General features: G+C 39.1%; 1 protein-coding gene across 1 annotated transcript in view; it reads right to left on the reverse strand.

Moving 5' to 3' along the window:
• Positions 1-16,234, reverse strand: part of dnah6 (dynein, axonemal, heavy chain 6) — a 72,196-nt gene that overhangs the window by 20,262 nt on the left and 35,700 nt on the right. Inside the window, exons 49-65 of the mRNA XM_061026665.1 lie at positions 15,625-15,856; positions 15,039-15,191; positions 13,943-14,083; positions 13,534-13,776; positions 13,107-13,274; positions 12,706-12,941; positions 11,025-11,169; positions 10,184-10,304; positions 7,926-8,045; positions 7,467-7,663; positions 6,722-6,925; positions 4,597-4,722; positions 4,285-4,449; positions 2,812-2,879; positions 2,457-2,637; positions 2,058-2,237; positions 1,654-1,887 (exon numbers count right to left, since the gene is read on the reverse strand). Coding sequence (XP_060882648.1) covers positions 1,654-1,887; positions 2,058-2,237; positions 2,457-2,637; positions 2,812-2,879; positions 4,285-4,449; positions 4,597-4,722; positions 6,722-6,925; positions 7,467-7,663; positions 7,926-8,045; positions 10,184-10,304; positions 11,025-11,169; positions 12,706-12,941; positions 13,107-13,274; positions 13,534-13,776; positions 13,943-14,083; positions 15,039-15,191; positions 15,625-15,856 — 2,914 coding nt within the window. The remainder of the gene's footprint in view (positions 1-1,653; positions 1,888-2,057; positions 2,238-2,456; positions 2,638-2,811; positions 2,880-4,284; positions 4,450-4,596; positions 4,723-6,721; positions 6,926-7,466; positions 7,664-7,925; positions 8,046-10,183; positions 10,305-11,024; positions 11,170-12,705; positions 12,942-13,106; positions 13,275-13,533; positions 13,777-13,942; positions 14,084-15,038; positions 15,192-15,624; positions 15,857-16,234) is intronic.

Genomic DNA, 16,234 nt, shown 5'->3' on the forward strand with positions numbered 1-16,234 from the left:
TCTCCCTGATGTCTGACACTGCCCACTGTCCTGTCTCTATGGTAAAGGCATTAAAAAATAAATGTATAAAAAAAACCTAAAGATTGAAAATAAATAACAATGATAAAATTGAGGAAATAAATAACATAATAAAACAGTTGAAGACAATCCAAAAAAAATAAAACACTCAAAGGTAATTCAATAAAATATATAAATAAAAAATGTAAAGCGTATCCATAAAAATAAAATAAAATAAAACAACAAGATAATACAACACTAAAAACTAATCCAGAGAATAAAATAGAATAAGATTTTATATAAATCAATAAAGAATAGGATAATAAAAGAATAAGATCTAATATATGTAAATAAATACACAACTCATTTACTTACCTTTAAAGAGCCCATGTTATGCCCTTTTTGGGGTTTGTATAGTTAATCTATGTACCTACTTTTGTACGTTCACAATAGCTAAAGTTTGAAAAAAGTGTCTGTTTTCATGTACTGCTCCTCCTTGCTCCCTCTACGCTCTGAGTCCGTCAGCTACACTCTGAAGTGCCCACACTGTTAGACCCCACGTGGGCCAAGTCTGCTCTGATTGGTCTGCCGATCCACTCTGCCGCTATTGGTCAGTTGCTCAGCACGCGTCTCGGAAATTTCAACATGAGCTGCAGGGCTTGCCACAACGAGCCAATGGGCTTAGATCAGTGATCTCACACTGACAATGACGTCGCACTGACAATTTTTTTTTTCGAGGGGGGCTAGAACCGAGCGTTACATGCAGCTAATGCTACAGCTAACAGGAGGACGTAGGAGAAGCCGCGTTTCTGCAGACTTTGAATTTTTGCAAATAGATGTGCCTAAACATGCACAGGACACTTGGAAAACACCCTAAAGAGCATATAAAACCAGAAAAAGCATAATATGGGACCTTTAAAGCCTGACCACCTTGGATAGGAGACTAATTTTGTCTTTCTTGAATGGCCAATTTATGTTGCAGTTCAGTCAAAAAAACAATGAAAATTGTAAATTGTAGACCCTCTTTATGCCTTTCAATATCAGATTTACCAAAACATAAATATCTGACTTTACAAAAAAGCAGTTTAAACTACTGATTTGTCTACTAACAAAGTATAGTTTACTGAAATCTCCTTGCTGTCTTTACTTCTCTGAATTGTAACATTTAAAATAGTGGCATTTTTATGATGATTTCACTGTTTACATTTTTTGGTAAAGCTAGATTCCAAATTGTGCTTTTTCACTTAAGAAATATCAGTAAGCTGAGAACATTAGTGTCTTTCACAGAACTTGAGATGATTTTGCACGCTTTTGTCTCATCTCGTATCGATTATTGTAATGCTTTTTTCACCTCACTTAGCACGTCCGCCCCAAAAACCGTCTCCAGTCACTCCAGAATGCTGCTGCTCGATTACTCACCAGGTCAAACAAACGGTCTTACATCACTCCCAGAATTTCCAGTAGTCATGACTTAAATTCCACTTTATTTTGCCAGAAAAATACATCCTCCTTTAATATAGTGAATACACACTCTAACGCTTTCATATCAAATTATTTATAAAAAGATGCATTTTGTTTTGAAATGCAAGTAGAAAATGTTATTCCCCCTTTATCTTGTCAGTGACAATTACCAGCTTGAAGAATTTGTATTTTTACCTTTTCAAAAGATGGAGGTCCTCTCAGGAAGTGCTGCCATTCAGCATCAGAGATCTCGCCACGCTGCCTCATGACTTCTACACACAACATAAAGCTGTAGATAAGCTTGTGCTGTTCAAAGAGGCCACGGGACACATTAATGTATGAATTAAGCAGGATCTGATCCAGCAGGATTATGAGGCGCTCCTCTAATATACTGCTCTTCTCAGACGTTTCAATGGTAGAGTTGAAGAGCTGAGTGTGGAAGGAAAAACCGACAGAAAATGATTGACAAAACAGGAAGGAAAAAAAGATATAAACAAAAGATACAATTTCCATATATTGATTTAACATGAGTAAAAAAGAAAACAATGGAGATAATCTTTTGTTTATAATATACTGTATATCAGGTTCCAATCTATCACCTGTTTGAAGTATTTAAGGGAGAATTGGTACATTGGATCAATCTCAGAAAGACTGGCAATGACAAAGTACAAGACTGAGCCTCGGGTGGCCACAGGTCTGTAGCGTTCCCTTGCAGTGTTGATCATTAGCTCAGTGGCCTCTGCCTTCTCAAGACGATTTTTTATAGTCTCTGATGTCAACTGCAATGTTTGAAACAAGTAGAGAATGATAATTAAATGAGGTTAATAAATAAAAAACAGGATATGTAGCAGAGAAAAAAAAACATATAAGGACAATTCCAAACACAGGTTGTCATGATCCATATACCGTAGATGATGACAGATAATGTCTAATTCACCATCAACATGGAACAAAACAATAATAAGTATTATATATAATTTGCATTATGTTGGATTTACCTTTGACTCCTGTAGTGTCTGAACTAGCTCTTCATTGTCAAGTATATTTCCCTCAGAATTGAAGAGAAGCTTAAGGATGCGGTCTTCAATATATTTGAGCTGGTTTCGGTCAGCATTTATGCACACCACAAGCTCATTCCTCTGTTCCTCAAGATGTGGACTCTCCAGACGCACTACATCACTAAAGAGATGAAGAGGGGTTAGAGGAAGATTATGTTTTTAAAGAGGTTCCCAAAGGTTGGGAAAATAAAATAAATCAAAAGCAAATATCAGTCGCTAAACTGCCAGAGATTATTGTCAAGGTACGGGTAGGTCAATAGTATATTCATATTTGTGTTACAGTGCATTTATTTACCTAAGAAGTTGGTCCTCTAAGCCAGATTTGGTCACAGTGAAGTTAATAATTGTAACTTTGATACATACCTGAAATAGAAAATGGAAATGCAGAGACAAACATACACATATGAACACACATACAGATGAAAAATGTTAATGTATTCCCTTCAACATTCATTGACTCTGCTACACTTCTACATAAATGGAAAACGAATACTGCAATGTTTTTAAAATTTGATGCATTTTTATAACGGCTGATATTCAACAAATAGGCTTTATAGACAATTGCTATGTTTGGCTAGAGATGCGGGTCAGTCCACAGTTCTATAGCTGCTAGACCTGTCTGCTGCCTTTGACACAATTAACCATAAAATCCTCCTATCCTTGTCTCTGAACTTGGAATCTCAGGATCTGCCCTCTGCTGGTTCATGTCCTAACTCTCAGGGAGATCTTTTAGAGTGTCTTTGAGGGGAGAAGTGTCCAAAGCGCACAATTTATCTACAGGGTTGCCTCAAGGGTCAGTTCTTGATCCCCTTCTCTCCATATACAACTACCAAACTCCATTTGATCTGAGTCCCTTTAAAGACCCAGCTTTTTCATGAATGACTACACACTTAATGATCTTGATGATGACAACGATAGTGATGACGACGGAGAGAGGAGAAGAGCAACCTTTGTTGCAGGGCTGTCCAGCTTCTCAACTCCTAACCCCCCTCCCAACAGACACCAACACCTCTCACCAGACTTCTAAGCTGTGAACTTTGCTGTATCTACCTCCTTTTCTATTTGCCATGCACCTTAACAGCCTCTGCACTACATCACTTCAGCATAACATAATATCAGCATTCATACAGTTCGGGTTACTTTATTCCTGTTGTTTCTTATCATCATTGCACTATGGTCACTTTATTCATTTCAGTATTTACCTTTATAGTTATATTGTATATATTAGTTCTGTTGTTCCACTATTAGCCATGCACCTTATAACTTATCATTTAGTATTTGCCTACTTGCACACTTGCTCTGTATATATATATTTATTTCTCGTTTACGGCACATAGTTCTGTTTACATCTGATAGTCCGATCACTGTCCAATTATATCTACTCTTTTTATATTTTGTATTTTAAGTTAAGATTTAAGTTGTATTTAAATTGACACTTTATATTTAGGTTAAAATGTTTCGTCTACCTGCACTGTTGTTAATTTACTGCTCTGTGTGCCTTTGAATTGCCCCCCGGGGACAAATAAAGTTTTTTGAATTGAATTGAATTGACGATGATGATTATAACCATGGTTTTGTTTGATAAAAACCATGGTGATTTTAAGGATGGTTTTAATGCTGATAAGAACTCTCAAGTATAGCTGTCAATGTTGTGCTTTGCCTATGTGCATTGCCTGTCAGCACCTGTGTCTGATCTGACTTAATTCTGTTTGTTTGCAAATGAAAAAAAAACATTAAAATGTTTTAAAAGTGCGTGTGCTGTCCTCACCTCTGGTAAGTAGTGTGGGTTCGCCATCTTAGTGGTCATATAGAACCTGAAGTTTTTGTCATAGTCAATATCTGAATCTCCAAGTCTTATCAGAGTCCGTCCACCAGCTACGAATGTCTGTTTCAGCAGGATGGGCTCCAGAGCTGGATCTAGAGTCTCCTTTAACTATACACACATGGTGCAAGAATGCAGGAATGTGAACATACACAAATAGGACTACACAATAAAGCTTGAATAGTAAGATCAGGGTAAAAATATTTTCCAATTAAAAAACCTTGTTTGTGTCAAAACCTTTTTTCACTGTGTACCTACCTCCTCTAACAGTACAGGTGTGCCCATTCTTATGGCATTTTCTAGTGTGCGGAGAAAGCTTTGGTCTGTCAGCTTAATCACCTTAAGACCATGCCTGGCCTCTCTGGAGCGGATCCATCGGTTTGCCTGTGGGTCATGGACATTTGATAAGGAGCTGGATTATTTATATATCTTGAATACGAGAAAGGGAATAACTGTTAGCACTTGATGTAACAAAGTTAGAATACTTAGCATTCCCTTACTGCCCGCTGTGTAAGGGTACACTGTGGCAAGTGCTTTTCTTACTAATTCATGAAATAAATAATTCCCAAAAACAGAAAATCTACCCATTGCCAACAATATCACCAACTGTCATTAAACTTAAATGGGTGTTATAACCAAATCATTTTTTTTTTTAAAACCAACAATGATAGCAAAATAAAAAGAGACTGTAAATATAGCACTTCAGAAGGAAACACATTTTTTTGGTGCTGAAAAAAGAAAAAACAGAAAAACAGGCTTCAGAATCACTTTCTTCTCATTATATAAAATTGGTTATAAATAAATTGATTGATTTAAATATGTGTCATTTTGAAAAGACGGAAAATGATCAGGCTTGTACTGCAGCGAGGGTGTGTTCAATGGTGGCCACTACTTTCTGTCCTCCAGGCCTTTGCGTCAGTCATGTGACTGAAAGCTATGAAATTGGAGCTCCCCAAGGATGTGAAGTGTAGCCTGTGTTGTTTACAAGGTGTTGTTTTCATGTGATGTGTCTGTCCCATTAGTCGTGCGTGTGTATACGTTAAGTAGTTGGTCGACTCGGCTAACATAAGCGTACAGGCAGCTGTAACTGTAGCTATAGTGATAAGTAAGTTGACATTTGTTTGTGTGTTTCGCTCAGGAACACAACAGTATTAATGTTTGTAGTGTGGCGTGTGTTTTGGCCGTGGTGCTTTGTAAGCACATACTAACTCTGTGCAGTGGCTTGTTTGCTGGCGCCTAGCTGGTTGTAGGTTTGTATTTGGCTTTGTATGGGCTGGTAAGTAACTTGAAGGTATTATGGCAGTAGTTGGTTATCCAAGCTCGGAGGCATTTGTTTTGTGGACGTCAGCTAGACTGCATTGTTGATGTAATTTGTACCTTCTACTATTCGCCCTTACTGTGTTATAATTATTGGTAAATTTCAAACATGGCAGAGTATCAGATAGAGGAATTATTTGCCTATGAGGAGCTCATGCAGAGTATATTGGTTAATTGTTACACTGAGGAGAAAGCAAGGGAGGGTAAGTTCAGTTCAGTTTATTGCCATTTGGAAAACATTTGTAAGAGGTAGACAGTGCTTCGAATCGTAGACTTCAGGAGCAACGACAGTTCTTTGATAAGTGTTTGTCTTTGGTGCCATGGTTTGATGCTGAGAAGGATGAGTCCTTTTTCAAGCTGTTTGAGAAGATAGCTTTGCAGCGGGATTGGCCAAAAGGAGAGGGGGTCACACACATACATGGCTCCTTAACAGGTAAGGCCCAGGAAGAGTATATTGCTCTAGATCTGAGTCAGCTTGATTATTATGATGCTGTGCGACAGGCTGTCTTGAAATCTTGTGAGTTGGTTCCAGAGGCATAAATTCTTTTCACACATACGGAAATCTCCTGAAAAACTCAGGAGATTTGGCTACCTGGAGGGGCAAACAGCCGCATTATTCACGCAGACTTTACCCGGAGTTTCTGCGGCCAGACCCCTAGTATTTTTTCCGCAGAAAGTCCGAGTGAGCTGATGTCTGAACTTGGCAGCATATACTCTTGAGATTTCAACTCGAGCCAATAGAAAGAGAATGACGTTGAAAACAGTGAATGCCTAAAGTGTCTGCCCGCGACCACTACGATCTCCGTGCACGTAATTAAACGTCTGCATTATGTTTTCTGTTCGTCAGTATGTTGTTCTCCACTCTCTTGTGGATGTTGTCATTCCATTGGATTACACATAGCATTGATATAAAGGAAAATATTCTCATTATAACGTCGTGTAGCAGACTCTGTTGCTTCGGCCACTACTTCCGGGTTGTTTATTTACGTCATGTCTTACCTCAGGAAATGAATCAAAGCTTGAAATGCCCTTTGGATTGCTGCCTAAATGTTAGTTGTTAATTCACCTGATCCTGTGGGTCGATCATGAGAGGCCAACGGCGTCCCTCAGTCACCAAGATCCCATTCTCAATAGACACAGTATCACGTGGCAGACCCTCTGTGTTCCACTCCCGGATGATATATTGTTCACCCAGAATGTTGATCAGGTTGAAGCTGGAACTGATGGGGATGTTCAGTTCCTCACACTGTTTAATCCAGTGGTCAATAAGCTGGGTAAATGGGGCAAAAACATCTATATGAGTACTTTTATTTTTCTCTGTTTTTTTAACATTTTGTTTGAAAGATGATTTGTTTAAAATGTTACAATGTTACAATTCACTTAGCAGACGCTTTTATCCAAAGCAACATACATCAGAGAGTAAGTACAACACTAATCCATTCATACACCGCCACCGAAGCAGCGGGAGCAATGCAGGGTTAAGTGTCTTGCCCAAGGACATACATCAGACATGTTGCTCAGCTGTAGACGAACCCTCGACCTTCCGGTTGAGAGGCGACAACTCTACCAACTGAGCCACAGCCACCCCTAAATCTCTTGTCTTTCTGTCCAATTAATATTTTATGATATTTTTCCTTTTCTATCTTATTCTATCTTATGTATAATATGTGGATATATATATGGATAATGCAAGATAATGGTGCATAGTGCACTATATTGCATCTATGAGCAAATCTAAAGTATACTCCGGAGTCTATCCTGTGTTACCAAGGTATTTCTAAAGCATCACTTCTATAGTAGAATGTACCTACCAGCTGTCGATAATGGGAAGTGAATGCTCCATAGTAGGCCACACAAGCAGCTGCAATGAAGACATTTCCCCCAACGTTTATAATCTCTTGGTCAAACAAGGCAACACTCTCCTTCCAGCGTACTTGTTCATCCCCGAGAGAAGAAGTAAGCTTCCCTGCCCTGGTCAACCGAATCTTTGTCAAAGCCATAGTGTTAACTTTAGGAAAGAGAACAGGAAGCACACAAATAAATAGCCAGAAAGGAACATTAGTCAGGTGATAATGGTACGTATTTTATCAAACTGGGTTTAAAAGCCACTTTTAATAACTAAGATGGATAAGAGATTAGATGGAACTTTCTGGTAGAAATCGCTCCATCTTTACGAATTTACAAGAATTCATAAAAAATACGTAGTTTAATTGAATTTCAAACCCGGGTAGAACTCTGAAGTGTTAACAGGTAAATGAAATGCCCCTTACTCAAATCCTCCTTCTCAATTAAACTGCTGTCAAACTGGTCCTGTAAGTCCTTGATCTGGCTCTCCACCTCCTGAAGCTTTTGTTGCTTCTCTTTCAGGGTAGCCATAGTCATATCCAGTTCTTCCTGCATGTGTTGTAAAACCGGGGAAAGGACAGAGGATAAAACAATTAGTGAATGATAAAGGTAACGTTTAAATTCTTTATTCTCAATATTTGTTTCAACGTATGCGGGCCATCCTGTTTACTAGATCAATTGTAACTGATTGTACTTATTTAGAAAACTGATTTTTGGGGAAAATTATGTTTAAAAAATCCCATTAAAAGGATTTTCAGAATAAATGTACAGTAGATGTTGCATTTGAGCCCGAGTCTTATTTTTTTTAAAGATTTACTTTTGGGCTTTTTGCCTTAATTGGATAGGACGATGGATAGAGCAGAATCAGCAGAGAGAGCAGTTATGAGAGAGCAGGAAATGACATGCGGGAAAGAAGCCATAGGTCGGGCCTGAATCCTGGCCACCTGCTTGGAGGACCAAAGATGGTCATTACAGCAGCCCCTAACTGCGACCTGATGCGATTAAAACCCGTCCCCGTTCATTGTGTATTGAAAGCTGAGTGCTCGCTGTTCTAGGTAAGACGGCGACACAGACCAGGCTGGCTGCGCTGTTAACTTGTATTTCTCTTACCATGTTACTTATTGTAAACATGTTTTTCAATATGAACCTTGAACTGGGGCGGCGCATGCGCAGGGTGTTGTGTATGTGCGGCGAGACTGGCTGCAGGTTGTTGTGTGTGTCCACCGGGAGGTGAATAAAGTTTTGACACCAAATTAACGTTGTGTTTATTACAGTTAACAGCGCAACTTTTTCCACATCTTTTCTCCCTCACGAGGTCATAATCATGCATTTACTGAAAAAAACTGTAAATTGTTTCGTAAATAAACCTTGTGGAGTGCTCTTTTGATTGAAAGAGTCCTATATTAAAGTTAAAGAGTGACCAGTGGAGTCGGGCTGGGCGGCTTGCAAGCTAGGAGTCTGTGCCTCACAACTTTTTCCTGCAGGCTGAGAGCTCAACTACCGTACTGTAGCTAGTAGGAGTGCAAACTCCCGAAAGTGAACGCAAACGGAACTAAAAGAGCGACACAGTTGTACATAAACTGCACATTGTAGACATCGCTGAACACAATATAAATTGTCACGCAGTAAGACAGTTTAAACTAGATCCTTAAAACAGGGTGCGTCTTATATACCGGTGTGACTTATATTCTGGATTTTACCACTTGTAATTTAATACATGACCAGAAATAATGGAAGGGTTAGAGCTCTGAGACGAAGGAATAACAGTTATGTGTCTGCTTTAGGGAATTAAAATATATTCATAGCTTTCATGTGAATAGCTTTATTGAACCTAGCAAACTATTTTTTATTATTCTATTCTTTTACTATTCTTTTTATTTTTTAGTAAGCCGCTTTGATGTAGTGCTATCTTGTAGTCATTCACACTGAAACAATAATGACATGTGACAATAAAAACATAGATGCAATAAATTAAAAAAAGGCCACACTACGTTGGAGAATGTGTGAAGAATGTCTTGATAAAGACAGCCTACACCTTTTGCTGTTAGAGACAGATATCACAAAGTAAAAGCTAGTAAGGAATAGGGACACAACACCAGTCCCACAGTTGACTACATTCATCATCTTTGCTGTCTGCCCAAAGCCAAAAACAACACCAAACAGTTCCAACATAAACACAACCGTCAAATTACAAAACAAGCAAGCAGAAATCCAATTACTGCAAACTCTGTCTACTGACAATGTTAGTACACCAGCTGAACAATGATTTGTACATCTTGGCCATTTTTTTGTCTGCCGTAAACTAGATTTTAACAGTCTAGGAGTAATTCACTAACACTATAAATGTTTCAGCTTTGCATTAAGCTTTTTATTTGATATGCTGAATTACCTAAATGAATTTACCATAATATGTCTTCCTTTTGATCAAGAGGATGGTGGATAGCTTACACACAACATACAAAATGATTTTGACATGCCTGCTGGCGAATGGCTGTGACAACAGTAACGATATATTTCCATCGTGTTTGTTTATTCATGCTAATTTATGAGCCAGGTGTAGAGTTTTTAATTTTTAAGTAAACTCAATTTTTAAGTTGTTATGAACCATTTAAAATGCCCTGATTCAGTTTGCCTGCAACAAAACTCTGCCATTGTGCAGCTAAAATGTTGTAACAGTTATTACTGACCTGTGCCATGGCAAGTTTTGCTCTTTTTGGGCCCACTTCTTTGAGGACTTTAGAGTAAAGATCCATGGCTCTGACCCACATGCACATAGACTTGCAGGCTTTGGATACCTTCTCCACCTAACAGCAGCAACACAATAAGAAATTACAAATAAAATAACAGCACAATTGACCCCTTAATAGTTCTAGACTCTTGATGATGTGCATAACTTGACAACATGCACTTAAAACCATTGTATTTTTTAATAGAGACTAGAAAACACAATTGGTATTACAGGAACTATATATGGCTGGTTGAAGTAATATCGACTGGATTTGTTTGAGTAATGGCTTTTCCCATCACGTACAACAGAATTATTTATCTCTTATTAAGAGTTATCTTTTCTACTCAAACATAAAGGACTGCTTTTTTAACTTTGTAACATTGCAAAACTAAGACATATCTTATCTAAAAAAAAGTTAAAAAATGTTCTTTAAGTTCTTGTATGCTAAATAATTGCAGTTCCTTAATATGAGTCTGGCCAAAGTTTCTAAAGGCTCTTCAGCAAGGCCAAAATGCAGTTGCAAGTACAGTACTAGGAAAGTAAATCATATCCCTTAAATTTCAATAAATTGGATCCCTTTTAAATTAGAATTTACAATTGATAATTTCATCCATAAAGCCGTTACTGTTTAGTCTTGACTTTATTTTTTAAATGCTAATAACTCCCTATTACCTATACCAGAACATTGCAATCTCTGAGTGCATTTTTTTGGGTTCAGTACCTAGAATCTCAACATTTAGTATAGTTGACCTCTCCTCTGGATCTACCATACATATTGGTGTGTTACTCAACATACCTTTTCAGGTATGAAATCAGGGTTACTGATGTATTTTTGCAGCTTTAGAAGGATTTGTGGCTTGATATTATCCTTGTTGTAGTCTGTCAGACGCCTGAGGAAATTTGCGTCTCCCAGTACTTGCTTGGCACCTTGCCAGTCCGGTCTGTAAGGACAAAGGGATATTAGTGAGAATTCGTGAAAAAAGGTCTTACATAATATCTGGTAAAAGCTGAAGAATGCCCATGCATGGCTTTATTAGACTTAAAACATTCCTTTTTGATAAAACTTATAGTTAGGGCTGGCACAGGTGTAGACCAGCTCCTAGCTATGGTGCTATAGGCTTAGACTACTGGGGGAACTGGCACCTTGAGCTCTTATCTGTTCCTCTCTCTCTCTCTCTCTCTCTCTTTGTGTGCACAACATCAGATTGGCACAGGCTTGAGAAGGGAAGGAAATTTCTAGCGGGCAGACATCCACCGCATCAGATTTCTGGTCCAAGTGGTCTATGACACCTTACAAAGTCCAGCAAATCTTCACACTTGGGGCAAGACTGAGACACCTTCCTGCTCCCTGTGTGCTGGGAGAGGATCCCTTCAACATCTCCTCAGCATCTGCCCCAAAGCCTTGACCGATGGTTGTTACTGCTGGCGCCATGACCAAGTGCTCAAAGTAGTTGCGGAAACGATCAGCACAGCCATCCAGTCTAGTAAACACCACCCCAGGAAGAAAACCATCCCTTTCCTTAAGACTGTAGAGAAGCCCCCTTTTCGGCCTCAGAAAAGACCATGTCGACTGTCCACAGCCCCAGACTGGCAGCTGAAAGTGGATCTCAGAAAACAACTGAAGTTCCCTGATCACATCATGCACATGAGACTCCGTCCAGACTTGATCATCTTTTCAGATTCCACTAAACAGGTGATCATTTGGGAGTTGACTGTGCCCTGGGAAGATTACATGGAGGAGGTTTACGAGAGGAAGCTAGCCAAATACAGGGAGCTGGTGGAGCAGTGTAGAGAGCAAGGTTGGCTCTTTGTGAGCCGATTGAAGTGGGCTGTCAGGGATTTGCTTGGCGCGCTATCTGCAAAGCTCTGGCAGGCCTTGTTACGGGAACTGCGAAGACTAGGGCCATAGGTTCCATCAATAAAGCCGCAGAGGAAGCTACCCTGTGGCTTTGTATAAAGAGGGCGAGCCCATGGATTGCTGCAGCTGGGATGCAATGAAGGACTTGAACAACCCCGAATGGATCACCTGGGTGAGGGGGTCTAATGTTGAAAGATCCGAAACCACCAATGACCTAAGGAAAATCACTGATGATGCATCCTAGCACAATACTGGAGATGTATCTTGCAAACAAACTCTTCCCTTTCAACAGGCTGTTTGCCTTACTGATACAGAGGTGGTTTCAGTTGCTTAACAAGTTTTGGATGTTAGGCAATGAGAAAACAGTTTTATTTACATAAAACTGTTTTCTTTTTAAAAATAGATGCTTGATTTACATAGAGATGACTAAAAGGAAAAAAAATAATACTTAGGGAGGCAGTTAGGAAGGGACAGAAGGAGGGAAAGAACAAGAGGGAGAAAACACAATATTAAATACCACCCATAACCTGACATTGTTAAACTATTAACATACATAGATTCTACATGATTTATGACAACATTTTTTACATCTGCTTGCAATAGTAGAAAGAATACTGACTTGCAGCTAAGCAGGATGCACACAGCCTCCATGACGGTCATGACAAGGTCTGGCGGCTTGGTAAACACCTTGATCTCAGAGATGTCTGCCTTGTCAAGGGAATTCAGAGCCTGATTGGCACCCTGGAGGGCTGGCAGAGCCTCATCTAGGTCTCTCTGAGCGTCATCAGCTATGGCTTGAGTATCTTCAGCCTTGACCTTGGCCAAAGCCTCATCTTCCTTAACTACTTTACGCACCTGTGAAAATTGTATTTTTTGCAAGATACAAATTCAGAAATGAGAAAACTGTATCAAGCCTTATCTTTACATTAGAGAAGACAGTTGCCATATTTTTTCAAATATTATGTTATAATAATTCATTATCCCTCTCACACACATGTACACGCAAATACACACACACACCTTGTCAGCGCTCTCCTGGTCTATAGCCAATTTCTCCATAAGGGCATCAACATCAATGGATTTTTGTTTTAGGACTGGCTCCAGAGCAGACAAGTCTAATTTCATTTTGTCCACAAGCTTGTTGGTCTCCAGGAGTTTTGTAAGACCATTCTTAACACGATCCCTGGCCTGCAAACAAATAAACCCACACTCAGAATATATAATGAATATTTCTGTAACATTGCCACATCCCCAAAGAAGATATTACATGAGAAAAAAGTTCAAAGTCACAATAAACCTGTACCTAGAGCAACTATCTTCTGCTTCGTCTTCAACAATGTTGAGTCATTAATGTCAGGCCAATTTAATATCAGTATACAGTTAGCGTTGTTTCTCACCATTTAAATTATACATAAAATGCAATAAACACAGGAATTGTAAGACTTACGAGCACTAAATTTGTTCTTTTCCCTTCTAGCATAGATAGGTAGAGGTTGATGAGCTCCAGGTAAGAGGTAGGCGTAGTATAGTATCTTCGTCTCAGTTCTGAGTAGAAGCGCTCAGCCATGTTGGTGGCACTAGTGTGTATTTCCACACACATGGCTGAGAAGCTCTGTTTTAGCTCATCACTGCCGAACTCCAAATTCTGAAAAAATGCTTGTGAAACTGAGAGCAGTGCCTCACGAGGCCACTGAACATCAGGGAGAAAGTGGGATACAGTTTTTAGTGCATACAAGTTTTTGGGGTTTTCTTTAATTGCACACTTAATTCAAAATAACACGAGGAACAAAAAGGTTTTATTACATCACCCCAAAACAAAACTTGAGTAGATAAAGTCAGAAAAACAAGATCCATACCTGCACAAACCAGTCAATGGTGCAGCAGTTGACAATTGAAGGAAACATTCGACAGCGGGACCTGAAAGCATCACCCACAGGACTCATACACAGCACAATGTGCAGGTTTTTCCGTACACGTGAGATGAAATACTGGAACACCTGAAGGCCCCACAAACACACACACAGATTAGTAATTTCTGGGGGTTCGGACTAAGCAGTCAGATCAACTTTATGACACCCTCATGGACACTGACTTGAAGTAACTAGTTTTACCCTGACCCAATGGCTATATCTGCACAGAAATGTCAGCAGTATTGATCACATAGTCCAAGATTTGGCAAGTCAGATATCTGACATCATTCATTTCCTCCTTATGTTGCAGCTTGAAACAACAGCACATCTCTCCATCCCCACTAGATTATAAAAGTATAAATTAAATAGTGATTTTATTTCTCTTATCTGGACAGCAAGTTTTACCTTGCTGGAGTAACAATGGCAAATTCAGATATATCATAATGTAAGAAGCGTTCAAACAAACAAATGTTTGAATCCTCCCCCCAAATGGCTGAAGGAGTAGAAATTAAGCATCTGATGCAGAGTTGGTGGAACTTGTCATTGGATGGTCTGATTATTCTAATCAATTTGTAAGCAAGGATGAAGACTGTTATCCTCCTCCATCACTCACCAAGTTAACTACACAGACCATATCCTGCTACAAAAGCAACAAGGGTGAAGTTAAACACTTTGTGGTAGGAACATTTAATTACAAAAGCAGACCTGAAGGTACTAATTTGGTAACACTGTTCAGACTATTACTATAAGAGATATGTTCAACAAGGGTTAAGGTATCGAATGCAAATGACTTTGACAGAAACTAATTGTACAGCAAAAAATACTTTTGAGCAATTTACAAGTAAAGTTGAAAAAAACTACCACATAAGTTTGGTTAAAATTATCATCACACTAGTGTGCACTTTTAACTCTTCAAAAAGCCTTATTTCCTGAATTCAAACTGAAGAAATCTTGGTAGAATTTTTTATAATATAAAAAGACTACTCAATTTAATCATCAAGTGAATTGTTGAGTTTAAGTAAGTGTTTATGGCTGTGTTTACCTCATCTCTGTTCTCTTCACTGATTCCAGCCTCTTTGGCTTTCGGGCGAGTGACAGCAAGTACTTGTTCCAGCTCATCCTTCTCAAAAAGATTAGGCACTTCACCAGAGTTCAGCATGTTGTTAATATCCTCCAAAAACTCTTCTACCACAATCTATGGCAGGAAAGAGAGAGTGGAGAGTTCTGTATACACTTGGGAATCAAGAATCAAAATTATGTACATGATTACAAATGTTTATTTGGCTGTCGGTCAGTGGTAGAATCGGTCATCTCTTAATTGAAAGTCAGGGATTCGATTCCTAGCATCTTCAGCAAAATGTCCTTGTCCTTGAGCAAGACACTGAACCCAAAATTGCTACACAATCAGCATGGTAATGTGTATGGATCGGATTAGTTATTGATGGACACTTTACATAGAAAATTCTGCAATCAGTGTGTAATTGTGGTGTGAATGGGTAAATGTGACCTGCAGTGTGTGAAGTGCTTTTAGTAGTCAGATGACTGGAAAAGTGCTGTAAAAGTTCATGTCAATTTATCATTTCAAGTCCATTTATTATCTTTAGAAGAGCAAAGTCATCATATCACACCTGATTATCTGTAAATAGGAACACCATATCCTTGCCCTCCACACCAGCCATCTTGTACAGCCTCCTCAAGTCTTCATGGAAGCTATCATAGTTATAGCCTCGGCTCAGTTCAATCTCAAAGCAACAGTACCCACACATATGGGCTGACAACCGAGTGAGTGACTGCTTGCCTGTACCTCCTACCCCCACAAGAAGGGCATTGCCTCTCTCCTGGCGAATCATCCGAGCGATCCTTAAATAAATACAAATAAACAATGTTTACAGCCTGGTCTTTTGTAAAGGAGAAAGCCGGAAATGCTGTTGTTACAAGATATAGCTCACAAGTTTCATTAACATGTGTCATGTACACTCATCGACCACTTTATTAGGTACACCTTGCTGGTACCAGGTTGGACCCCCTTTTCCCTTCAGAAATGCCTTAATTCTTTGTGGCATAGATTCAACAATGTGCTGGAAACATTTCTTTAGAGATTTTGGTCAATATTGACATAATATCATCACACAGTTGCTGCAGATTTGTGGGCTGCACATCCATGAGACGAATCTCCCATTCCACCACATCCCAAAATTGCTCTTTTAGATTGAGATCTGTTGACTGTGGAGGCCATTT

The sequence above is a fragment of the Labrus mixtus genome, chromosome 2, assembly GCF_963584025.1.
Source record: "Labrus mixtus chromosome 2, fLabMix1.1, whole genome shotgun sequence".
Lineage (NCBI taxonomy): Eukaryota > Metazoa > Chordata > Actinopteri > Labriformes > Labridae > Labrus > Labrus mixtus.